We start from the raw sequence: 27448 nt of genomic DNA on the forward strand, positions 1-27448 counted from the left end.
CTTGTTTGGCTGAGTATTCTGTAACGGGGCTGACGAGACGTGAGGATCCATCTGCAGGCTTTATTAAAGAGACGTAGTACACAGGCAGGGTCAAAACAATGGCAAACAGGTATATGGCGGGCAAAACACAAGAATAGTCCTAGGGCTAGCGTAGGTCACCGATCAGCAGACAGAATCAAAGGGGCGAGATGAGAGGGAGAAATCCAAGGAAACAGGCAAAGATCAAAAACCGCAAAAACAGGCCAGGCAAAACAAGAGAGACTCGGAAAGGGGTGCAAGCTAAACAATACTCAGCAGAGAAATGTGGTTAGAGTGGGTGTTATATAGTGAATGAGGTAATTAGAAACAGCTGTGTGCAATGAGTGCAATCAGGGCAGTGTGCAAATTGTGCAAAGAATGATGGGAAATGTAGTCCGGGGTGCTATGCAACAGTTTGTGTAGTGCGAGAGTCAATGAAATGGAAAGGGTGACCTCTGGTGGTGAATAAACAAGTCCATGGACTGAATTCGTGACAGATATAAACAGCAAAAACAACAATAATGATGACACTACCCATTATTTTTGTTGTTTTTAATAAAAATAATACTAATTATTATTATTGTAGTGGCAGCAGCAACAATAATAATAATTATTATTATTATTTGTGCTTATCAATCTGTTAGAGTTTACTTGTTAGTATAACAAAAACTTTTACTACCTGGCAAACACTGTATTTCCTTCAGGAAATGCAAATGTTTTTGCTTTTGCTTTGCTGTTTTGCTGAGTGTTTGTTTAATATACATTATTTATGAACAGGTTGTCATGCTGTATTTCTGCAGGAGGTAGCTGTGATCATGCCTATTTCTGTCCTGGCTCTCTTCATTACAAACGGACAGCTGCAATACCTGAGAGGACTCCACTTGAGTAATAAACTCACTGTCAGAAATCTAGTCTACAGTCCAGCGTCTCTTATTACAGAGACCACTGATTTATTTGCAGAAATATTGTCCTCTGTTATAGGGCTGAAGATCCACTGATATCTCCATTAAGGGAACATCCTCCTGTAAGTGTTGTCATTTATTATTCATGGCATATACATGTTTTAAACAGAAAGTGTGTCCATTTGTAGATCTTAGAAACATCTGTTGATAATTCCTCTTAGTAGCCTAAATAGCAAGTATGAAATCTGTCTACATTCAAACTGACAGAGAAAGAAAAACAAATGAACTATAGGATATCATTTAGGTACATTTTTTCGAGCTTATTTCTTAGAATCACCTTTGGATAACATTTCTACTGAAATACATTAGACAAAGGCTGCATCCGAAAACTGAAAAATGCTGCCTTCGGAGGACGCATTCCAAGGTAGGAAGGCATCAAGGCACATCCGGGCTCTCTATATTTTGCTGTAGATCATTAAACCGTTACTCTACCTCAGAAGCCTGTCCGAAAGCAGTTTCATGAGGTGCCTTCGTGCAAAAATGCTGCCTGCAAAGTCATTGCCTCATACGGCAGCGAGGCAGCAAGTCAGCGGTCTAAAGTTTTCGGATGCAGCCAAAGTTGGATTGGAAAAATTAATTAATTAATAGAACAGGGTACCATATTTCACTTGCCTGTAGTTTAACAGACTGAGCAAAATTCATGTAGTAACCTGAAATCGCTCTAGATCTCTTGAAATGCATTTCTTAATTTTACATGGTTTACATCAGTACATAAAGGGTCAGAGATCCTTTGGAGCAGAGAGGTTTCATTTGAAAGGTTTGTAATGTAGCACATAATACCAGACTTCCTTTAGTGCAAGCATTTCTGTTTTTGAGTCCAGTGATGTGTGAAAATGGCTTGCATAATCTTGCTCCTGGTTGTTATTCCGTGATAACGAATGTGAACTCCATGCAGTATGTTTAAATTCTCTTGAGATATGATCATGTATTTTGTGTGCATCATTATATAAATTGCTATACTTTCTTTTTTTCAAAAGACCATGAAATGGGAAACATTGCCACACACATAACAGAACATAAAGATGGCTAATAGATGGCAAAACTTTGTTTTGATAGTTTCATCAATACTATTTGATAACAGTACTGGTAAGGTGCATTGCAACTTCAAATAGATCCAAAATGTTTGGTTGTCTGTCCAGTTTTGATTTTTCAGCCCTTTCCAGATCTTTTAGCATGCTGGATAATAAGCAGACCTGATGGTGCTGGTAAATAATGTCTGTAGGGAGGTTTTAAAACCTGATGCAGCAGAACCACTGGTCAAGAATGGATTCAAGAGGTGAGATTGATGGGAGGAGGTCAGAAGAGATATTTTGGAGGTTTGTATGGAGAGGCAGTTCAGCAGTAGGTGTTTAAAAAGCTGGAGTGTTTCCTCATGGGAGATGGTTTCAAACAGAGATGGAGTAGGATGAGGCTGTAGGATGTGGCAAGTGTTCCCTGATGGAAATAATTTACAAGAGGCATGTGCCAGGTTTTGATTGTGATTGCATTTAAACTTCAAAGCATAAATCCAGTGAAGATGTAGTTTTTGTCAGTAGAAAGTAAAAAAGAATGTTTAAAGGGGTCATATGATGTTGCTAAAAAGAACATTATTTTGTGTATTTGGTGTAATGAAATGTGTTTATGCGGTTTAAGGTTCTAAAAACACATACTGTACATTATTGTTTCTCCTCTATGTCCCGCCTTTCTAAAACGCTTAGATTTTTACAAAGCTCATCGGTCTGAAAAGCGAGGTGTGCTCTGATTGGCCAGCTATCCAGTGCATTGTGATTGGCCGAATACCTCATGCGTGTGACGGAAATGTTACGCCCCTACCAAACTGTGATGCCCTGTCCGGCTGGAGCGACGAGACAAAACATTAAAACCCATTATAAACGAGGCATGTGTTGCATCCAGTGGGGACATAATTACGGATTATAATGACTTATACTGTCTTTTTATGCGTTGTGTTGCATCGTGCCGCGTAAACATAAAACCATGTCTGCATTTGTGATCAGAGAAATGACAAACAACAAGCGCTACTCTACACTGCGTTTGAATCGTCAGTGGCAAATCCTTTAAGTATGAAAACGTACTTACAGTCTGTGAGTCAGAACAGCCAGCATTGTAGTCTACTCCCAGGATCAGGAAACAGTCCTCCATAAAATGCGCTGCACACATTTGAATATTTGGGTTGAACTATTCTGGAACAGTGTTGTAAATACAATTTAACCACTGATTTCTAGTCGTGTCCTCTTTTGGAAGGCCAAACAAAGTAGTTTAGCTTTCACAACGAAACACACAGCGTCACACACGGTGGGCTTGAGTGAGCGGTGGCCGGTGGGCTTGAGAATGGCACGGCCGGCGGATTCGACAAAGGAGCAGCCGGCTAATAGACTCCGCTTCGTCCACGGTGAAAAAAAAAACACACACAGCTTTTTGCAATAGTAAGAGGCCTGAAATAGCACAGTCAGAATGACACACCATATTTGTCACCTGTATAAACTTGTTCTAAAAAGTTGAAAGGAATCTTAGGTAAATACTTAAGCAGCAAACAAAGAGACTGCTCAGTTTCTGCAGACTCACATATCAGCCTCAGTGTTTCCTGACCTACTCAGTATGCAGAGTGTTTCAGACAGGTCTTTTTTCTGAGAATCATGCAGGCCATCACTGTGAAGCTGAGATCATTCTGAGATAATCTAGTCACTAAGTTTTGAACTTAAAGGCAATTTTTGTTTGAGCTCAAATTGACTGCTATTGATATTGACTATTTTGCATTTTTTTAAATTTAATTTAAATTTAATAGAGTTTCTTCATAACAGGTTAGATTATCATAACAGTTTCAGTTTGCAATTGAAAGTTCAATTACAAATTAATCACATTTTAAGACTTAAGATTTTAAGATTCAATTTGATTAGTGACCAAAAAAATAATTTTTATGACATGCCATTTTCATATTTTAAATGTATAAATATCCTAAAACTTTTTATTTTCAGCTTTAAATAGGAACCCCAGTTTTTTATTGAAGTTTTACATTTTTGGACTTCGAGTTTAGAGAACTTTAATTTATTATTTTGAATATTATTAATTATATTATATTATATTATATTTCTATGGATTACATGGGCTTTGGGCTTTTACTCATACAGTGTAAAATTTTCATATACTGAAGCTAATAAAGAGACAATAATTTTTTATCATTTAGAATTTATTTTATTTTGTGACACTATTTCTATGCCCCAGTTTTACATTTTGAATCCCAGATTTAAAGCAAATCATTTAATTTTTTTTATATTATATTATATTAAAATTATATTTATTTATTCATACAAATATTAACATACTGATTATAATAAACAGACTTTCAGTGTTTCATCCTCCACTGCTGGATGAAAGCATTACGCTGGCCTGCTCTCTCCACACTGTAATTTTGCGTTGCTATTGCCATTGTTTCCCTGCATCGTGGGTATAGCAACCAGCAAGCCTGCCATTTTTAGTCTGTGCTGAGACCAAGCCTGCTGGCAGCATCTCCCTCGCTAAGCAGCGCACTCCTGCTATTGTATTACAGCCCTGTACAGATGAACCTCGCTGAGAGACATCCCTTTCAATCCCTTACACAATTCACTTCTTGTTTCATTGTTTAATCAAGTCGCAATAGATTGGAAAGCATCTGGCGCTGGTAGAAACAAATGGTCTCTGTGCTGTGTAGAAATAATTTCTAGGTCTGTGAGCCATGTGTTCTCTTCCAATGATGAAATCTGTAATCCTGACCTTTGGATTAAGCTTCACTGGGTTCCCATATATTACTACTTTATATCGTCGTCTTTCTCATTGTAAGATTAGACACAAATCTTACGTTTGTGTTAGTATCTAAACAGGGATCTAATCTCAACAAATTATCCTTCCCAGTGGTACTGTAAAGAAGAGGAATCTGTTTTATAGAAAAGCAAGATGGGAGTATGTTGCATATGGCTAAACCTTAGTGAGCGTAAAGATATATCATTTGCATATGCATTTCAAACCAGACGGATTACTGGAGTGTTGGAAAAATCCTAATTCTCAGACGTTTTCCATTAAGTGTTTGTCCTATATATATTATATATCCTTATATATCCTGCTGAAAGCATTTTAAAGGGGTCATGAACTGAGAAATCTAAATTCCCTTGATCGTTTGATATATAAGAGGTCATTGTGCTATAAACTTTCACATTAGTCTAAAAACTGCTTATATTAAAGCCAATCTGCCAAAACGACAGTTTGTAAACCGTGCCACTTTATGAGATAATAGTATGGCTAAACACCACCTCCAGAGGAAGATCAACGCCTGCTTCTACATCACTGCCTATTTAACCCTGTCCACCGATTCGCGCATGTAGTGTAAATAACGAGAGAGGCAAACACAGGTCTACACAACCAAATGATAAACTATATTTGATTAACTTTATTTTTTAATGAAGATCCAGACCGCGTCAGTAAGAACTCACTTCATTTTACCACAGATTTGTTTACAAACAAGGCACGTTTCGACCCAGGATTTTCAGAAAGACTGAAACTAAAAGACGATGCTGTGCTGATTATATTGGATCTGACAGTAATGTGGGAACAAACAAATGTGAGTTGCTAACTGTTTTTATTACATGATCACTATTGCTTTGTCTGTTATTACAGATAGTTTGATATGATTTTTGATATGACACATTTGATTTATGTGTTTTTAAGCTACATAAGTACAGCGTCCATCTGTGAAAGATGTAGGCTGTCAAAAATACACAACTGTTAGCCAATCATAGCAGTGGGCATTTACTTCAGAGTCTACAATCCGCCACGCTTGTTCAAACAGCGTTCTGATGAGGGGGGTCAAAACAGGACAGAAAAAAAGTCTATTACTTCTAAATTATGTTTTGTGATGTAAAAATTTTGATAACATTGTAAGTGGGCCTCAGAGAACAGTAAAATAATAAAAAAAGGCAGTTCATGACCGTTACTTAAAGGCATAGTTCACTCAAAAATAGACATTTGCTGAAAATTTACTCACTCTCAGAACATCCAAAATCCAGATTTGGAGAAATGTAGCATTACATCAATTGCTCACCAGTGGATCCTCTGCAGTGAATGGATGCTGTCAAAATGAGAATCCAAACAGCTAAAGAAACAAACTCATCTACATGTACATCTTGGATGACCTGAGGGTGAGTACATTTTTAGCAAATTTTCATTTTTAGGTGAACTATTCCTTTAATATTCATGCAGTCTACAAGTTTTGTGCTGTAATTTTGTGGTCTCATTTGAACATATGCCACATTTTTTTTAGTTCAAAATGCCATTTTGCATTTGTCAGTTTCTTCAACAGTCATCATCCATGTGGTGACTACAAACTGGAAAGGTTAGATTCGGTGTGACTCATATAATAATTGCAGTAATTGCGATGAAGCTTCTTCCCCGACCACGCGTAGGTTAAATAGGACCAGCGTGTGGGTTTGAATGATGAAATGCTGTTCTCGAGCAGAGACAATTGAAGCCTACAGATGCAGACCTGATGGTGCTGGTAAATAATGTCTGTAGGGAGGTTTTAAAACCTGATGCAGCAGAACCACTGGTCAAGAATGGATTCAAGAGGTGAGATTGATGGGAGGAGGTCAGAAGAGATATTTTGGAGGTTTGTATGGAGAGGCAGTTCAGCAGTAGGTGTTTAAAAAGCTGGAGTGTTTCCTCATGGGAGATGGTTTCAAACAGAGATGGAGTAGGATGAGGCTGTAGGATGTGGCAAGTGTTCCCTGATGGAAATAATTTACAAGAGGCATGTGCCAGGTTTTGATTGTGATTGCATTTAAACTTCAAAGCATAAATCCAGTGAAGATGTAGTTTTTGTCAGTAGAAAGTAAAAAAGAATGTTTAAAGGGGTCATATGATGTTGCTAAAAAGAACATTATTTTGTGTATTTGGTGTAATGAAATGTGTTTATGCGGTTTAAGGTTCTAAAAACACATACTGTACATTATTGTTTCTCCTCTATGTCCCGCCTTTCTAAAACGCTTAGATTTTTACAAAGCTCATCGGTCTGAAAAGCGAGGTGTGCTCTGATTGGCCAGCTATCCAGTGCATTGTGATTGGCCGAATACCTCATGCGTGTGACGGAAATGTTACGCCCCTACCAAACTGTGATGCCCTGTCCGGCTGGAGCGACGAGACAAAACATTAAAACCCATTATAAACGAGGCATTTGTTGCATCCAGTGGGGACATAATTACGGATTATAATGACTTATACTGTCTTTTTATGCGTTGTGTTGCATCGTGCCGCGTAAACATAAAACCATGTCTGCATTTGTGATCAGAGAAATGACAAACAACAAGCGCTACTCTACACTGCGTTTGAATCGTCAGTGGCAAATCCTTTAAGTATGAAAACGTACTTACAGTCTGTGAGTCAGAACAGCCAGCATTGTAGTCTACTCCCAGGATCAGGAAACAGTCCTCCATAAAATGCGCTGCACACATTTGAATATTTGGGTTGAACTATTCTGGAACAGTGTTGTAAATACAATTTAACCACTGATTTCTAGTCGTGTCCTCTTTTGGAAGGCCAAACAAAGTAGTTTAGCTTTCACAACGAAACACACAGCGTCACACACGGTGGGCTTGAGTGAGCGGTGGCCGGTGGGCTTGAGAATGGCACGGCCGGCGGATTCGACAAAGGAGCAGCCGGCTAATAGACTCCGCTTCGTCCACGGTGAAAAAAAAAACACACACAGCTTTTTGCAATAGTAAGAGGCCTGAAATAGCACAGTCAGAATGACACACCATATTTGTCACCTGTATAAACTTGTTCTAAAAAGTTGAAAGGAATCTTAGGTAAATACTTAAGCAGCAAACAAAGAGACTGCTCAGTTTCTGCAGACTCACATATCAGCCTCAGTGTTTCCTGACCTACTCAGTATGCAGAGTGTTTCAGACAGGTCTTTTTTCTGAGAATCATGCAGGCCATCACTGTGAAGCTGAGATCATTCTGAGATAATCTAGTCACTAAGTTTTGAACTTAAAGGCAATTTTTGTTTGAGCTCAAATTGACTGCTATTGATATTGACTATTTTGCATTTTTTTAAATTTAATTTAAATTTAATAGAGTTTCTTCATAACAGGTTAGATTATCATAACAGTTTCAGTTTGCAATTGAAAGTTCAATTACAAATTAATCACATTTTAAGACTTAAGATTTTAAGATTCAATTTGATTAGTGACCAAAAAAATAATTTTTATGACATGCCATTTTCATATTTTAAATGTATAAATATCCTAAAACTTTTTATTTTCAGCTTTAAATAGGAACCCCAGTTTTTTATTGAAGTTTTACATTTTTGGACTTCGAGTTTAGAGAACTTTAATTTATTATTTTGAATATTATTAATTATATTATATTATATTATATTTCTATGGATTACATGGGCTTTGGGCTTTTACTCATACAGTGTAAAATTTTCATATACTGAAGCTAATAAAGAGACAATAATTTTTTATCATTTAGAATTTATTTTATTTTGTGACACTATTTCTATGCCCCAGTTTTACATTTTGAATCCCAGATTTAAAGCAAATCATTTAATTTTTTTTATATTATATTATATTAAAATTATATTTATTTATTCATACAAATATTAACATACTGATTATAATAAACAGACTTTCAGTGTTTCATCCTCCACTGCTGGATGAAAGCATTACGCTGGCCTGCTCTCTCCACACTGTAATTTTGCGTTGCTATTGCCATTGTTTCCCTGCATCGTGGGTATAGCAACCAGCAAGCCTGCCATTTTTAGTCTGTGCTGAGACCAAGCCTGCTGGCAGCATCTCCCTCGCTAAGCAGCGCACTCCTGCTATTGTATTACAGCCCTGTACAGATGAACCTCGCTGAGAGACATCCCTTTCAATCCCTTACACAATTCACTTCTTGTTTCATTGTTTAATCAAGTCGCAATAGATTGGAAAGCATCTGGCGCTGGTAGAAACAAATGGTCTCTGTGCTGTGTAGAAATAATTTCTAGGTCTGTGAGCCATGTGTTCTCTTCCAATGATGAAATCTGTAATCCTGACCTTTGGATTAAGCTTCACTGGGTTCCCATATATTACTACTTTATATCGTCGTCTTTCTCATTGTAAGATTAGACACAAATCTTACGTTTGTGTTAGTATCTAAACAGGGATCTAATCTCAACAAATTATCCTTCCCAGTGGTACTGTAAAGAAGAGGAATCTGTTTTATAGAAAAGCAAGATGGGAGTATGTTGCATATGGCTAAACCTTAGTGAGCGTAAAGATATATCATTTGCATATGCATTTCAAACCGGACGGATTACTGGAGTGTTGGAAAAATCCTAATTCTCAGACGTTTTCCATTAAGTGTTTGTCCTATATATATTATATATCCTGCTGAAAGCATTTTAAAGGGGTCATGAACTGAGAAATCTAAATTCCCTTGATCGTTTGATATATAAGAGGTCATTGTGCTATAAACTTTCACATTAGTCTAAAAACTGCTTATATTAAAGCCAATCTGCCAAAACGACAGTTTGTAAACCGTGCCACTTTATGAGATAATAGTATGGCTAAACACCACCTCCAGAGGAAGATCAACGCCTGCTTCTACATCACTGCCTATTTAACCCTGTCCACCGATTCGCGCATGTAGTGTAAATAACGAGAGAGGCAAACACAGGTCTACACAACCAAATGATAAACTTTATTTGATTAACTTTATTTTTTAATGAAGATCCAGACCGCGTCAGTAAGAACTCACTTCATTTTACCACAGATTCGTTTACAAACAAGGCACGTTTCGACCCAGGATTTTCAGAAAGACTGAAACTAAAAGACGATGCTGTGCTGATTATATTGGATCTGACAGTAATGTGGGAACAAACAAATGTGAGTTGCTAACTGTTTTTATTACATGATCACTATTGCTTTGTCTGTTATTACAGATAGTTTGATATGATTTTTGATATGACACATTTGATTTATGTGTTTTTAAGCTACATAAGTACAGCGTCCATCTGTGAAAGATGTAGGCTGTCAAAAATACACAACTGTTAGCCAATCATAGCAGTGGGCATTTACTTCAGAGTCTACAATCCGCCACGCTTGTTCAAACAGCGTTCTGATGAGGGGGGTCAAAACAGGACAGAAAAAAAGTCTATTACTTCTAAATTATGTTTTGTGATGTAAAAATTTTGATAACATTGTAAGTGGGCCTCAGAGAACAGTAAAATAATAAAAAAAGGCAGTTCATGACCGTTACTTAAAGGCATAGTTCACTCAAAAATAGACATTTGCTGAAAATTTACTCACTCTCAGAACATCCAAAATCCAGATTTGGAGAAATGTAGCATTACATCAATTGCTCACCAGTGGATCCTCTGCAGTGAATGGATGCTGTCAAAATGAGAATCCAAACAGCTAAAGAAACAAACTCATCTACATGTACATCTTGGATGACCTGAGGGTGAGTACATTTTTAGCAAATTTTCATTTTTAGGTGAACTATTCCTTTAATATTCATGCAGTCTACAAGTTTTGTGCTGTAATTTTGTGGTCTCATTTGAACATATGCCACATTTTTTTTAGTTCAAAATGCCATTTTGCATTTGTCAGTTTCTTCAACAGTCATCATCCATGTGGTGACTACAAACTGGAAAGGTTAGATTCGGTGTGACTCATATAATAATTGCAGTAATTGCGATGAAGCTTCTTCCCCGACCACGCGTAGGTTAAATAGGACCAGCGTGTGGGTTTGAATGATGAAATGCTGTTCTCGAGCAGAGACAATTGAAGCCTACAGATGCATACAGCTCATGATGTGCTGTTCTCGCTAGGGTTGATGGATGTTTTTTATGAGGGGAGAAGAGACAAGAGCTGTTGACTGAAGATTGGATGCTAGTGTACAACTCCGTGATCTGTGTTAAATTTGTGGGCTCCCTCTGATGAAGCTTCGGCTTCATATCTGTCACTTTCTGTTGCGTGAGTTGCCAGGACATGAGGACTCCACTGCCACCTATTAACAATCTCTTATTGCATCGGCCTTGAATAGAACAATCCAGTATAGTGGAGATTGGGCTAAGATTTTTTAGATCAGTTAATACAGTTTAAGGTGGGTTCTTTCTTCAAAGTTACAACTTAGCTACAATAATGATACAGCAACAATAATGATACCACTTAGCTAAAATTTCACTGATACAGTTCATTAAAAACTTTAACATTTCATTGAAAACTTTAACATTTATTAAAAATGGTAGGGCAATGTTGTCATACTGTATGGGGCAAGGTGTCACAATGAAACCTGCCATTAAACATTCTATTATAGGCTTTTCAGCAAAATTAAACAATTATAAATCACATCAATATACAAAAAAAAATGCTAAAAGGTGACATGCAAACACATGTAACCAAACGTGATTAAAAAGTTTAGTGAAATTATAAAATTATTATATGATTTTAAATACGTGACAATTGCAACATAACGTTTATGAAAAGCAACTTTTTATCAACGAAACACGTTTTAAAGGGGTCATATGATGCGATTTAAATTTTTCCTTTCTCTTTGGAGTGTTACAAGCTCTTGGTGCATAAAGAAGATCTGTAAAGTTGCAAAGACTAAAGTCTCAAATCCAAAGAGATATTCTTTATAAAAGTTAAGAGTCAGCCACGCCTACCTAAAACGGCTCGTTCTAACACACCCCCACATACCTACATCACTATCTGGGAAGATTTGCATAACGCCGCCCAAATGTTCAATTCCAAAAAGTAAAGGGAAAATGACAAGAAAAGTTGTTCCTTGGTGGACAGACAAGTGTAGTAAAGCTGTGAGAGATAGAAATAAGGCTTTTAAACTTCTTAAGAGAACGCATAATTATAATCATCTAGTTTTATTCAAGAAAGCTCAAGCAGTTGTGAGGAGAACTAAAAGAGAAAGCTGGCATGGTTTCTGTAGTGGAATTGGAAGAACAACTCCAGTAGGTGATGTATGGAATATGATCAAGAGAATGAAAGGTAATAAGAAAGAGTGGGAATATCCAGTATTAGAGTCAGAAGGAGAAATAGCTGTAACGGATAAGGGCAAAGCAGAAATGCTAGTAAAACATTTGCACAAATACATGGGTCAGGGAACTTAGAGGAAGGAAAGAGGAGGAGAGAAATAACAAAGAGACAAAATATAGAAGCATTGGTAAGAAGTGGGGGAATAGAGGACCAGCCAATTAACTTCCCTTTCAACAGAGATGAACTGAAGAGAGCTATTTGTAATGCTAATAAAAAAACGTTCATCTCCAGGAAAGGATCAGGTCGGATATATAATGATAAGACATCTTAAAGATAGGGCTGTGGGAAAAATTTTAGAATTATATAATCGAGTATGGGAGGAAGGAAGACTTCCGAAAGTTTGGAAAGAAGCAATAATAGTACCTATAAGAAAGCCAGGAAAAGATCCTTCAAAACCCTCTAATTATGGACCGATAGCTCTTACATCGACATGGGTCAGGGAACTTAGAGGAAGGAAAGAGGAGGAGAGAAATAACAAAGAGACAAAATATAGAAGCATCGGTAAGGAGTGGGGGAATAGAGGACCAGCCAATTAACTATCCCTTTCAACAGAGATGAATTGAAGAGAGCTATTTGTAATGCTAATAAAAAAACGTTCATCTCCAGGAAAGAATCAGGTCGGATATATAATGATAAGACATCTTAAAAATAGGGCTGTGAGAAAAATTTTAGAATTATATAATAGAGTATGGGAGGAAGGAATACTTCCGAAAGTTTGGAAAGAAGCAATAATAGTACCTATTAGAAAGCCAGGAAAAGATCTTTCAAAACCCTCTAATTATAGACCGATAGCTCTTACATCGAACGTCTGTAAAATAATGGAAAGGATGATAACGGAAAGGTTGACATATTTTTTGGAAAAAAGAGGATTAATATCAAAATATCAAAGTGGTTTTAGAAATGGAAGAGGAACAATGGATCCTATTGTATGTTTAGAAAATGAAATTAGAAAAGCGCAGATAAATAAAGAGTCAGTAATAGCAGTATTTCAAAATGAAAGATGTAGAATACGTTTTGGGTGGAGTAGTAAAATGTATGCAGAAGAAATACAAGTAAATAAGATCAAGATGAGCCCAACAATATGAACCATGGGTTTATGTAACACCTCAAGAAGATTTGCATTTGTTGGAGGTTAAAACACAGAAAGAGAAGTTGACTTGCCATCTGCATTTTCAATGTATACCAGAGTCCAATACCCCTGGCATATACAAGTGTATACAGGTGGCACACATAGGAATATGGGGAAATGAAGAAGTGGATAAATTAGCAAAGCAAGCTTTAAAGAGAGAAACGATAGAGATACAAGTTCCATTAAGTAAATCAGAGATTAAGGTTTTAATATGGAGTAAAGTGATTAAAGAATGGCAAGTTAAGTGGAACAATGGGGAAAATGGTTGATTCCTTTACAGTTTAATAAACAAAGTCAGTCATAATATAAAGTGTATAGGTAAGTCAAGGAAAGAAGAGGTTATCTTTAACAGAATATTGCTAGGGCACTCACATTTAAATAGCACTCTTAAAATAACAGGGACACATCCAAATGGGTTATGTGAACAATGTCATGTTGAAGAAACAATACCTCATATATTTCTTGAATGTAGCAAAGTATGAACAAGAAAGAAGAAAATTATAGTTCAAATAAGGAAAAATGGAATTCAGGATCTTAATTTTAAGGTTTTAATAAAATGGGCAAGTGAAATAAATGGTAATGTATTCTTTGATTTTATAAGAGATACAGGGTTGGTAAAAAGAATTAAAAACTCCGTTTCACACTCCGGAGCAGAAGGTGGCGGTAATGCACCTATTTGCGTTGGTGCCAGCTGCCGTTAAAAACCAAGAAGAAGAAGGCGTCTCATTCTAATTATTCTACAGCTGCGGAGGTTTGACGATGGAGCATCTGTACTGGTCATGTGGATGCAAAAGGAAACAAAAGTAACTTCTCTGTCACTGACATCTTCTGAAAGAGCTCGTTGTGGAGGCGCCGGATTTCTGTATTCCGCGCGAATTTTCTACAGGAATCATTAAGTCCGCTTCTAGTTAAAGACGTTTACGGATGTTTGCATCTCGGTAAGAAACCTCAAACTTTCTCTAGAGAAACACAACACGTTCATTCCGTCCCGTAGACATGTATGAAACATCAGCTCCGTGTTTGCTATTTCAGTGCGACGTCTCTCTGTCTAGTGATGTAAAACATCTGAAGTAAAATGTAATGTAATCAATTAACAACCGCGCTGTCCGTGATGCTGAACCCATATTCAATAGTTCACATCTGAATTTATATATATATATATACCCTTTAACCTCTTCAAAATCAAGTTAGTGACGGTTTTTCTTTTTTCTCTCTAACGTTACGTTACTTGCAGGAAGACTCGATCTGAGACGCCGCCCTGTTGTTAGATCTTCCAGTATGTCAACTCACATGAGGCTTGTGTTGCATTTGCTAATGCTCTTCATATTTGCTGGTAAGTGTTTTAAAATTTTAAATGAATAATTTGAATAATAAATGATGACACGCACCATTTTGCCATTTAAAATAGGGAAAGAAAATGCTAGCGAGATATAGTAATATTAAGTGTTTTTTTGCTAAATCTTGTCATTTTTTCTGAATTTTAATAGCATTTAAATGTTAAACTGATCATATTATTAATAATAAGCATAAGAGTTTTTGTAATTTCTAAGATAATGTGTGGTTGTGATGAGCGCTACATGATATCACTATCAGAACTATGTATTAATGATTTTTTTTATTAATTAATATTTAATTATTATAATATATATAAATACATACACAGGTGCATCTCAAATTAGAATGTCGTGGAAAAGTTCATTTATTTCAGTAATTCAACTCAAATTGTGAAACTCGTGTATTAAATAAATTCAATGCACACAGACTGAAGTAGTTTAAGTCTTTGGTTCTTTTAATTGTGATGATGTTGGCTCACATTTAACAAAAACCCACCAATTCACTATCTCAAATTAGAATACTTCATAAGACCATTTAAAAAAAAAAAACAACATTGAGTGAATTGTTGGCCTTCTGGAAAGTATGTTCATTTACTGTACATGTACTCAATACTTGGTAGGAGCTCCTTTTGCTTTAATTACTGCCTCAATTCGGCGTGGCATGGAGGTGATCAGTTTGTGGCACTGCTGAGGTGGTATGGAAGCCCAGGTTTCTTTGACAGTGGCCTTCCATACCATTGTGTGTGTGTGTGTGTGTGTGTGTGTGTATGTATGTATGTATATATATATATATGGTATTTTATATAATATACCAAACCGCTTGAGTATTTGCAGGGACCCTTTTTTGAGTTACTTTAAATAGCCTCTTAAATGTCTTTACCTCCTAGTACATAAACCAGTTAATCATACATCAGAACATTAGTACAGGCAGTGTTTGAGGTATGTGAGGTACTTATTTGTGAGTCACAGATTCACATATCCGTTCAAAAAAACCGCAATCCCAAACAGAGATGGCATTGATTCAGCTCTAAACGGTCCCATAAGTGTCAGTGACTCACTGCTTCTACTCCCAGATTGTGGCAGTCTGGTGTCATCAGAACATTAAGAGATTTAAAATAGAATTTCATCTACCACTAACTTCGCGTTCTTTGACTAGGGGCAAAATATGTCAAGTCATCATTATTATACATTGTCTGTGCTTGTGGGATGGACAAATACATTTGCCATTTCCATTGGCCCATATGACCCTTCAAACAGAAAAGGCGCGATCAGTCTTGACAGCTTGTGCTTGAGGCTGTGAGTTATGTAAGATGGCCTCCATTTCAACAATGGCAGAGAGGTTATGTTCACAGTTGCGCGAACACTCCAGAACAATCTTCACATCACTGAGGCCTCGGCCCGGCCCCTGCTCAATGGGGTGTTCTCTGCCGCCAATACTGAGCATGTGTCTGCAGCAATAAGGTATGTTTTCGTCTGAGCGGGAGTTGGGAGTGCTGTGAGCTCCTTCTGGAATTGGAGCTTGTAATGGATGATGATCTCTCTCTTTCTCATTCTCTGGTGCTCCCTTGAGAAGTCTCTGCGTCGGATTTAATTGACCTCCATAAAGTATCTGCAGATTGAAGCTACGTTTTTGGAAAGGTGTTAACATCTCACTCCAAAGGGCATGATTGGATGTCCTACATGTTGATGAAAGATGCAGTGTGTGTGGTAATAATCTGCGTTTTCTGCAGTTCAGGAGGTCAGACTGGTGTGTGTGGATGTTGCATCAAACACAGAGGCCACCGTAGGTGGTGTTATGAAGTTAACCTGCATCTACTGCATGAAACGAGAAGAGATCTCTGCTGAGACCAAAGTGGACTGGTTCTACACCGGTTCTGCATCAGATTACCGAAGAATGCTTGTGAGATTACCTCTTAGCTTTTTTGCTGCATATTGTTGTATTTAAAAATGAGCATATCTGACACACAATCATCTCCTCTATGCAGATCTATCTGTATGATCGTGAACCACAGGAGCCAGAGGACGCAGAAATGTACTGGAAGGGCCGTCTGACATGGATCGGCAGCAAGGACCTGCAGGACCTCTCCATTAGCATCGTAAATGTCAGCGCAAATGACTCTGGCACATACGAATGTGAGGTGTCACGCTTCTTTGAGTTCGATTCATTCAAGCATTCCACCACCAAGAAAATGACAATTGAACTGAAGGTAAAAATGCAAGGTAAGTGAGCGAACACTCTGCTGGATGCTTGCAGTACCTCATCTAGCCATATTCAATCTGATTACTTCATCTCTACAGTGTGATTTGGATGGTTGCACCGCAGGCCATTTCCAAACATACTGTAACCTAAAAATCAGATACTGTTGACTAGAGCCCGACCGATATATCGTTTTGCCGATATTATCGGCCAAAATGAGCCTGTGAATATGCCGCCGAAATGAACATTGTTTTTACAGAACATATAATGCAGATAAAATGCTTGAAATGGTGTAATTACTTAGTTTGTCCAGCAGAGCACGCACCATTGTTTGCTACTGGCGAACCTGGATGAAACGCTTTAAAGCTTAAGTCTATGGAAAACCACTGAAACTTTAAACGGCCGTATCTCCGTAACGGCACGGCGAATCCGCACCAAATTCGGGGGATCCCTTCAGCTTGAAAAATCCTCTCGAACGTGAATCGAGTGTACGTCTCGAGGCCCTCTTTCGAATGAGATCACCCCTGCGTGGATAGCCCCCGGGGTTCGGGAGTTATGGGTGGTTAAATTCGCAGTCCGGCGCCGACCGATCTAGTGATCCCGGGGGCTACCGACGCACGGAGGGTGGCGTTCGAGAGGGCTCCTCGAGCTGAAGGGATCTCCCGAATTTGGTGGAGATCCGCCGGCGCGTTCGCGAGATGGTGACACCAGTCAACACTTTCCCTTCAGTTAGGAGGTCTCTTGTTCGGGCAGAAGCAAGCGTTGTCTTATTCAACCGTAAGTGCCCTGCAAAGTGGACTTCACATGAAATTCCGCCATGATTCCAGTTCCAACGGAACTTACACGTTACATTCAAAGGGCATTAAAGTGCGCGAGACGTGAATTTATATTGTATTTATTTACAGAGGTAGGGGAGAGCGGTGCACAAAGTAACACTTTTTGACTTTCTCAGTTTGTGTAAATCCACATGGGGTTCAGAATGAATATATATATATTTCCACAGTAATTTTGTACTTGTCTAGTGTTGCTTTGTTTCATAATTACAGTGTATACGTTTTTCTTTATTTACCCTCAAAAAATGGAAGTGAAATGTTGAAATGTGCCCCGTAGGTGGAACACATTGTAACATCTGAGGGGGACGTTGTAACTTGACCATATGACATCTTAAAATCTTATCTGATCGAATGAATTTACTTATATATATTTTTTTTTCAAAATAAAATAATGGCATTTAAGAATTAAAAATAATCAGATTTTGGAGTTTGGCAATGAACACATTGCAACCATGCTTGGGACGGCCCACATAAACTAGCAAAAATGCTTTACAAGTCTTGAAAAAATAATTTCTAAACATTGACCGTCAGTCTTTATTCACCTGTTTCTCGTTTTTTCTCGTTAAAATTAAAGTAATAGTGTAAATTGCATCGCTAATGTCATAGAATAGCACATTGTAATGCAGTGTTAGAACGTGCCCCATCTGCGCAACTGGAGCGAATGGGAAAGTGTCCAAACTTTTGACTGGTACTGTACTATAATAAACACAAAGAATATCGGCCCCAAAAAAACCCATATCGGTCGGGCTATACTGTTGACCTCAGTACAGTGTCCTTCCTTCTATATAGTTCAACTGTGTCCTGATGTGTTGTTTGCGTTCTAGTAATGCTGTGCTCTGTTCTGTTTTTATTGTTATTTAAGCCTACTTATTGGAAGGCAGGAAGTTGTTTTCAGGGCTTAATCTAAGCAGCCACTTGCCTCTCTATCTGTTGTAAGGGGTAATGTAAAGATTCCGGTTTGTATGCTATTCTCTGGATGCCTGAGATTGCTGAATGCAGAGTACTTCCCCTCACTTCAATCGAATTTACTTTACCTAATGTATATTTGTCTATATTTAATCATGCAACCGCAATGCATCATCTCTATCTGCGAGTGTCTCGGTTCGCAGATAGAAATAGACAACGTTGTATTTAAGTGGTGGGTTTAGAGGATATTTTGAATTGCAAACAGCCTTCCAGAACCACAAACTTACAGTACAACTCTGCTTTTACATTCAATGTCATTTTAGATCCGTTCACTGCAGTGCATGAGACATTTGTAAAGATACTCTTTATAATGTGATCACAGGTCCTTTTTGACAATTGTACAAGATTTTGTAGAATCATATGCACTTGTTTTCTCTAAAATGTCACATGCGCTGCACTATCATTGATGTATACAGTGGTTCTTACCTTTTAAAACCCATTTTCAAATGCCGAACAGTCTGTTGATAAATTATTCATATAATCAGATCCGTGTGGGTGGGCTTCTGTTCTGAAGGGTGAAGCTGAGAACCTCTGAGCACACAATCACTTTGCGTTTTTTTTCTTTTCTTTCATCTTTAAAAGAAAATTTACCTGTCTTGCAGTATGTCGTATAACCTTTAAGTCTTATTGTGCTCCAAGGGAAAGCTGACATAAAGTATCTGAGCATGTTTGTTTCATTGTGTGGTTTTGTGTTTGCATGCTGTAGGAAAAGATATCCAATTTACCGGTCAAACCCCACATATTAGAAAACTGAATCAAAAAAGTGAACTGGAAATCCCTTTTGATGATTTACTTGTAGAATCAATCCAGAGGAGGCATCACCGGGACGTTAAAAAGAAAAGCAAGTTGGAGATGAAGGAAAGTAGAAGGTGCCAGACAAGAGACAGTAGAGATGATATCGATGGCTAAGGAGCTTCTTCTGATAATTCGTCAACATGAACGTGTGAATAAACGGTTAATGAAAAGGGATAAACAATTTATTGATTTAGTTTAATTTGAAAATTGAATTTTTGAAAGGCGAGGTTGACCGTTTGACACTTCAAAGAGTCAGCGCCGCCTCTAAAGAATAAACCGTTAACTGGCATCTTGTCAGAGCGAGAGCAGGTGTTCTCTTGGTTAACAGCTATCGAATGGAAAATGCTGAAGTGTGAAAACTCGCTCCCATATATTTGAAAAGGTGTTGCTATTGTGAAGTAGGAAAATGTTTAGCTGTGGTAAGCACAAAAGGTCAGACATCCTGTGTTAGCGTGTAGGAAATAAACTTAGTTTGAACCTCCTCATATATGGTATTACAACCCGCTGAAGAGAGGGGTGTGACCAGATGTTTAGTGTAACTTGCATCTATCCAATAGGGAAGATTTAGTGAATGCTTTGCAGGGGAATTGAATTTTTGAAAGGCGAGGTTGACCGTTTGACACTTCAAAGAATCAGCGCCGCCTCTAAAGAATAAACCGTTAACTGGCATCTTGTCAGAGCGAGAGCAGGTGTTCTCTTGGTTAACAGCTATCGAATGGAAAATGCTGAAGTGTGAAAACTCGCTCCCATATATTTGAAAAGGTGTTGCTATTGTGAAGTAGGAAAATGTTTAGCTGTGGTAAGCACAAAAGGTCAGACATCCTGTGTTAGCGTGTAGGAAATAAACTTAGTTTGAACCTCCTCATATATGGTATTACAACCCGCTGAAGAGAGGGGTGTGACCAGATGTTTAGTGTAACTTGCATCTATCCAATAGGGAAGATTTAGTGAATGCTTTGCAGGGGAGAAATATTGTATATGCCCTCTCCTATATAATCCAATGTTTTATCAGATTTGTGCTGCCGCAATTCGGGTGAAGACTACTCGCTGTTACTTTTTTATATTATTTGCTTATGAGTTACTGTTTTTAATGAAGTGAAACCATTTTTATATGGTGATTCGATAAACTTTCTTTTAAACAAGTCTCTGAGTAATTTATTAAGAGTAACCTATTTGGATTTGTTCATAAATCTTCAATACGGGCCACATAGAGGTGTGAACTCCGCTGAGCTGATCAGGACATCGTGCTGAGGATCTTGGATCTCATATTAGTCCAAAATGCAGCGGCTAGAGTCCTTACCAGGTCAAGAAAATATGATCATATTACCCCAATTTTACTGTCTCTGCACTGTTAAGTTCTCTCAGTTACAAAATATAATTACTTGCCTATAAGGCCCTTAATGGGTTAGCTCCTGCGTATGAGTTGAATATTACACTTCCCATCCATATAAGAGGTAAGGGCTGTATTTGTTTATTACAGCTGCTGGTGGGGGAAAAGATGTGATTATTGGGTCTTTACATGAAAAATTATATAATGCAAATGATTTACTGTAATGTATTTTCTAAGGGACAGGCAGAAAAATGAAATTGATCCATTTCTGCATAATGAACACCTAACTGAACTTTAAAGGGATAGTTCACCCCAAAATGGAAATTCAGTCATCATTTACTTACCCTCATCATGCCTTTCTGAACCTGAATGACTGACTGACTTTTGCAGAACACAAAATTATATTTTTTTGAAGAATGTCGGTAACCAAATAGTTTTGGTTCCTGTTTACTTCAATTATATCCATTCAATGGGAAGCAAAACTGTTTGGTTACCAACACTGATCAAAATAAATAATTTATGTTTCAAAAAAGTCATACAAATTGGGAAATACATGAGGCTGAGTAAATGCCTGAATTTCCATTTTTGGGCAAACCACACCTTTAAATTAAAATCAACTTAAAATTAATTGTCCATTGTGCATGCTATGCTTTTGTTCATATAACAATAATAAAAAAATGCATAAAAACGTGCAAAAAAGTGGTTAAAATTGTTATATGAAGCCATTCAATCAGAAATGTACAGTACCACCTGGATGCAAAGCATGACTGCTCATCTCTGAGTTGACTTATAGTTGCACTTGGTTATAGTTTTCTGGTGACCTGAAATGGCTTTAATGACTCTCCTAATGCATTACAGCAGATCAGCTATATTTTGCCCACTCATGCATTTTGCACTTTTGTCCTCATTTTCAGTACACTTGAGACCGTCTGAGTCACTTTCTGGATGAATTCATCACAGACATCCTTAGTGGCACAGTATCAGTCCAACAGGTCTCCTCTGATTGCTCAATTAATTGTACAAAATTCCCTCTGATTGCGTTTTTTCATTTTCTCAGCGAGTGTAGACACCGCAGCGCTGTACTCAAAGATCATGATGTATGTGCTGCTGGTGTTCCTCACACTCTGGTTGCTGGTGGAAATGATCTACTGCTACAGGAAGATCTCCAAATCTGAGGAGCTGGCTCAGGACACTGAGTGAGTATTACTTTATCACGTGTCTTCAGTTACAGTCTTACGTTAACAAGTTTGAGGGGACCATTTAAAGGAATAGTTCACCCCAAAATTAAAATTTGCTAAAAATGTACACACTCTCAGGCCATCCAAGACGTAGATGAGTTTGTTACTTCATCAGAACAGATTGGGAGAATTTTGCCTTACATCACTTGCTCTGCAGTGAATGGGTGCCATCAGAATGAGTTAAAACAGCTGATAAAAACATCACAGTAATCCACATGACTCCAGCACATCAATTAATGTCTTGTAAAGTGAAAATCTGTGTGTTTGTATGAAGCAAATCCATTATTAAGGCATTAAACTGTCACTTCTGGCCAAAATACCAGTCCTTAATTCATTATAATGCTTCTTTCAATGAAAAAGCCCATCCTCTGTTGTCCTCTCACATCAAAATCCACTGATCTTACTGTCATTTGACACAGCATTGGGCCATTTAACCCTGTCTTTTCTTTCTACTCTTTCTTTACCACAGTTTAATTTGTTGTCAGTCATTTCTTCTTGATTTGTTTGTCCGTGATTATATTGCTGTCCTCACTCTGCCAGCAGGAAAAAAAACACGGAGATCCCCAAACTTCAGCATTATTGAGTATTCAATATCAGAATCACTGAATATTATAGCGATAAGTCAGCCAAAAAATAAATTGTAATTGCTTACTTGCCTCATGTCATTCCAGACCTTTTTTTTTTGTCCTCTCCAAAAAAGACATTTGTGAAGAATCTTTGCACAGCTTGTCATACAATGACCACTTAGTGATTATTAGGGAATAATGACTTACATTTGTACTTAAATTAAGTTTATTATATTTTAAGGGTCTATTTGCATATTTTGGAGCCCTTGGCCACTATGAACTGTCTTTATATGGCACACTGAAAAGAAATGTTTACCTAAAACGTGCTTCATCTGTTAATATCTACATTAAATTTTTATTCAAGACATATAGGAATATCTCCTTAAAATGATCACTTTTTTATTGTGCAAGAGCTGCATTAAAAATACTTTTGTTTTGTGTTACATGGAAACAAACACCATACAGATTTGGAATGACATGAGTAAAAAAAGCTATAATTTGGGTGAACAATCGCTTTAATGTGGTGATGGTAGGAGTCCTGGTTAAATTGGTGCAGCAGTGTACCCTCAACTCTTAGTTTTTGCCTTTTTCTTTTGTACCTATTTGTCTACAGGACAGACTACTTAGCCATTCCCTCTGAAAATAAAGAAAACCTGGACCCCGCTGTAACGGAATAAAAGTCTCACACCATTACGGTATTTTTGAATTTACCTCTCAATTAGAAACATCATCAACAATTCCCCGCTCATCCCGAGTAGCTGACTAGAACCCTTCCACCATCACTGTCTGTTTCTCTTTCATTGTTCACATCCTCTCTTAAAGGGGTCATGACACAATTTTTTTTAATTATAATTTTAATATGTTCCTTGAGGTTTACTTATAATGTTAAAGTTTTTTTGCACAAAAAAACTAAGTAATATGTGAAAAAATTATTCTTTTCAACCCTCATTCTGACCCTCTGTCTAAAACGACCTGTTTTAAGGGGCGCGTCCTTTAAGGCTTGTCAGTAATCAGTCACTGTTATGATTGGCTAACGTCATAGCATAGGAAACCGTATCAACGGCCCCTTGCTATTACATGTATTTTGATATAAAAAATAAAAAAATGGTCTTTCACTCCATTTGTGCTATTGACGACAGACTCAAGTCCGTGGACTGCGTCAGAAAGCGAACGTGCCTCTGTATCCAGTGTAAACAAGACTTTTCGGCAGTGATTGTAATTTCTATTTTCTTTTGGTGGGCGGGCCCTATGGTGAGAAGATTACTATTCGTCGATGTCTTGCTCTGGAGGCAATGTTTATGCAAATGTTTGTGCCCCTGTGATGCCAAACAAGCCGTTTTTGGAACTTGATTAAATAAGTGATTTGTTTATAATGAGGAGGAGGTTTTAAGCTATGAAACCTGCCGGTGTTTTAATGGTACAAAGACCTCTTATATGCCAAATGATCAAGGCAAATTTGATTTCTCATGTCATGACCCCTTTAACATCACCGGATTTTCATTCCCATCCACTCAAACACATGCCACTCTTTTGTTCATTGCCATATCTGTCCAAGCAATTACTAACTACAGCTGATCTCTCAAGATAATTCAATGAGAAGTAAAGTAAAGTACAGCTGCAGTATTGCTGAGGTCAGGGTTTGTTCTCTTTGTTATCTCCTTGATCGATGATTTTACTTTGTGTAAAGTGATTTGGAATATGAGAATGCATTGATAGATGTGATATGACATGGATCCATTTATTCTAAATTGCACTGCTCTTTTTTTATTTACTTTTTTTTTTCTTCTCCTCTATGCAGCTTCCTGCAGTGTCATCTGATATGTTTTACCAGAACTGGAGTGATTTGTAATTTGATGAGGACTTTTTGTTGTTGGTGGGGGTTATATAACATGTTCTTCTAATTGAAAACCGTGTGGAATTTTCTAGAAACACGATTTGAGTAGTGTGGAAATGTAGATATTTATTAATGGAACACAGTTGCATTTCTAAAAATGTTTTATTTTATTTTATTACTACTATTTTAATTTTAAAGGGGTCCTATTATGCTTTTTCACTTTTTCAACTTTAGTTAGTCTGTAATGTTGCTGTTTGAGCATAAAAAAAACTGCAAAGTTACAGAGCTCAAAGTCCACTTCAAAAGGAGATATTTTATTTAACAGAAATCACTTTTCAAAAACTACAACAAACGACTCGTTTGGACTACAACGCATATTTTCCGGGATTTGTGATATCACAAATATCGACGAATAGGACGAGACCTGGTTGAGCTGCACTAGAGAAGGCAACGAGTGTTATCACTATGTCGGAGACACGCTAGCTTTCCCAAGGCAGACGAACTTAGAGTGGTTACAATCATCCGGGTTTAAATCGCGCTCAAATTGATTTGATATTGAGCAATATTTACACTGAAGCTCGCAGGCGGCTGTGGTAAGGAGCGTGACATTTCCCTACCAGGTGCCGAGTGCTGCCAATCACAACACACACTGGCCCAGCTAACCAATCACAGCACATTTCGTATTTCAGAAGGCGGGCCTTCATTTGATACAGGAACTATTCGAGCCGTTCATGCCAGACTGGGGAGAGAGGTGTTGTAATTAGGGCTGAACGATTAATTGCAATTGCGATAATATCGCGATATGAAAAAATTTGATTTTTCAATCGCAGAGGCTGCGAATACACTCGGTCATGTGACACACGAGAGTAAAGAGATGTGTTTGACTTGAAGATCGATCGGTGTATGACATCAAAGTACGGCGAGAGAAAGCATAAGGAGACATCCACTCTCTTATAGCTCTCGCAGTACAGTACTTTGATGACACACACCCATCGGTTTAAGTAGCGCTGCTTCAAGTCGAGCGCGGGCCATCAGCAGAAAAAGAAAAGAAATAAAACAGTAAACAGCCAAAGGACGTAACTTAGAATGGGAGATGGACCGGTTTGTGAAAGGAAAGAGAAAAGCCATAGACGAAGTTGCACAGACCCAGGCAGGTGCTGGTCATTCAAAAGCTAAATGCAGAAAATATGACGAGGCATATCTCGCTCTTGGCTTCACTCACTGTGTCTATACCGGCAGATTTTTTTATAAGTTTAAAGGGGGCTACGACCAAAAAAGTTTGAGAACCACTGGTCTAAAGTTAACAGAGAGTGTTTAAAAAGTGCAGTCCACATGTTTACATATGTTTATCACAGTGACTTTGAATTACCTGAAGTAGTGTGGTAAAGCAACAGATTTGTTTTTATATTTCTGCAATCTACTTTGTGTGATTTGTTACTGACTTTCATATTAATGTTTACACCAGGCTTATTTGTGCTTATTTGCTATTTGCTTTATGCTGTCATAATTATTACATGCTTACAAGGTTGGAAGTTCAACAAATCAGTCAATATACTGTGATTGTAGTTGTTAAATAAAAATGTCATTCATATCAATTCATGCATCACCTAATTTCATCGTAACATATAGGCCTGGCCTACAGAAAAGAACATTTATGTTTAATCTGTCTAATAGTGTGTTGGTCATACTATACAATGATTTATAGCTTGTCTTTGTTGAATAATACAGAACATAAAGAGCTTTAAAAAATAATTGCATATTAAATCGCAATATTGGCAATATTATTTTCCAAAATCGTTCAGCCCTAGTTGTAATAATGTAACATATGTGAAAAATAATGTGTGTTTCGAACAACCTATATGAGCGCCTGTTCTAGTACACCCCCCAAAACAAAATCAAGACTTTGTAAAAGAGCATAATAGGACCCCTTTAATATTAATTGTAATTTCATAGAAATAATATATATACATGTTAACAACATAGGCCTTTTTTTTTTTTTTTAAGAATAGTTGCACGGTTGCAATTTTTCTTTATTCCAACTTTCTAATAATTTAGAAATTAAACTAAATAATTAATTAATTATTTTTTAGAGTAGCCGCCTTTTTGTATAAAAATATACAAAAACGTTGTGGAATAGTAATTCTAATAATCATTTATCTAATAATCAAATTTGAATTCAAATTCTTATATGTATGCATGTGTGTGTGTGTGTGTGTGTGTGTGTGTATATATATATATTAGGATTTATGGTACAATTTTTCTCAGCTAACCAAATCTGGACATTGCTTTTTGTTTCAGGTACTGACGATTCTTAATAGCAACCAGTTTAAAATGGAGAATAGGCACTGATCTTGTTCTGACACTTCAAGAGCTGCTCTGAGAAACCTGGAAACCTGCCAAATCAAATCCCTCTTGTCTTGATAATGTGATGTGTGGAACAAACTCTCGACTGGTTCATTATCTCCCGCTGTCTCGGTGGAGGTCAGCAGTAACACACGTCTAATCTCAGACTGATGAGGATCTGTATGTGTCTGTCCTCAACTTTTGCAATAGTAGAGACACAAATACAGCAGCCCAGAGCTGAAGAGCTATCATACTGCCTATACACGCACTTTTCTTGTGCGTGTATAAACCAAATGTCAATCATTACTGTCACAATGCCCATGTGAGCCTTTCCCTCTTTGGTATATGCTGTTCTTACTCTTTTGATTGAAATAGATGAAGATAAGTCTGGATTCCAATTAGACTTGGTTTTCATTGTTGTATTTTCTATACAAGGAATCCCATTGTAGTATTTTGGGTTTTTATTTAAAAAAAAAAAAAAAATTCAGCTTTGCCACTTTGCTGTAATGAGGACATACTGTGAACAGCGGTGTGATTGATCATATGGCGTCGTCTGTGTTTACATTGGTCAAAGCAGTCAGTTTGTCTTTTGAATGATCTTGCAGCATTAAAGCCAATTCTTGGGATTAATACTGAATGGCATAATTATTACATTATTCCAACAATGGCAGTTTGTACTGGAGCCACATTGCCTAACCTGTTGGTATTGTTCAGTGATGTTCAGCTGCTGCAGTGAGATCTGTATACCTTCCTGTATACCTTAAACACTTGCTTTATAATTCTACACACTAATTTCAGATTGACTGTGAACAGTCACTCAGCTTTACCACTTTGCTGTAA

The 27448-nt window shown here is 37.4% G+C and overlaps 1 protein-coding gene across 4 annotated transcripts; it reads left to right on the forward strand.

The window, feature by feature from the left end:
* The first annotated feature begins 962 nt into the window (after positions 1–962).
* On the forward strand, positions 963–26877 carry LOC107586232 (sodium channel subunit beta-3-like). Of its 4 annotated transcripts, none has more exons than XM_016273495.1 (7): positions 963–1042; positions 14407–14505; positions 16237–16406; positions 16492–16726; positions 21685–21823; positions 23045–23126; positions 26564–26877. In XM_016273495.1, exons 2-6 carry the CDS (start codon positions 14451–14453, stop codon positions 23106–23108), a joined length of 663 nt encoding a protein of 220 aa, XP_016128981.1. In that variant the 5' UTR covers positions 963–1042; positions 14407–14450; the 3' UTR covers positions 23109–23126; positions 26564–26877. The 4 variants fall into 4 exon arrangements, with proteins under 4 accessions (XP_016128981.1, XP_016128980.1, XP_016128982.1 ...); XM_016273494.1 differs by lacking the exon at positions 963–1042 and adding an exon at positions 13891–14110; XM_016273496.1 differs by lacking the exons at positions 963–1042; positions 23045–23126 and adding an exon at positions 13891–14110.
* Positions 26878–27448: the final 571 nt, after the last annotated feature.

Source organism: Sinocyclocheilus grahami, unplaced genomic scaffold (assembly GCF_001515645.1).
Source record: "Sinocyclocheilus grahami isolate Dianchi unplaced genomic scaffold, SAMN03320097.WGS_v1.1 scaffold79.1, whole genome shotgun sequence".
Classification (NCBI taxonomy): Eukaryota; Metazoa; Chordata; class Actinopteri; order Cypriniformes; family Cyprinidae; genus Sinocyclocheilus; species Sinocyclocheilus grahami.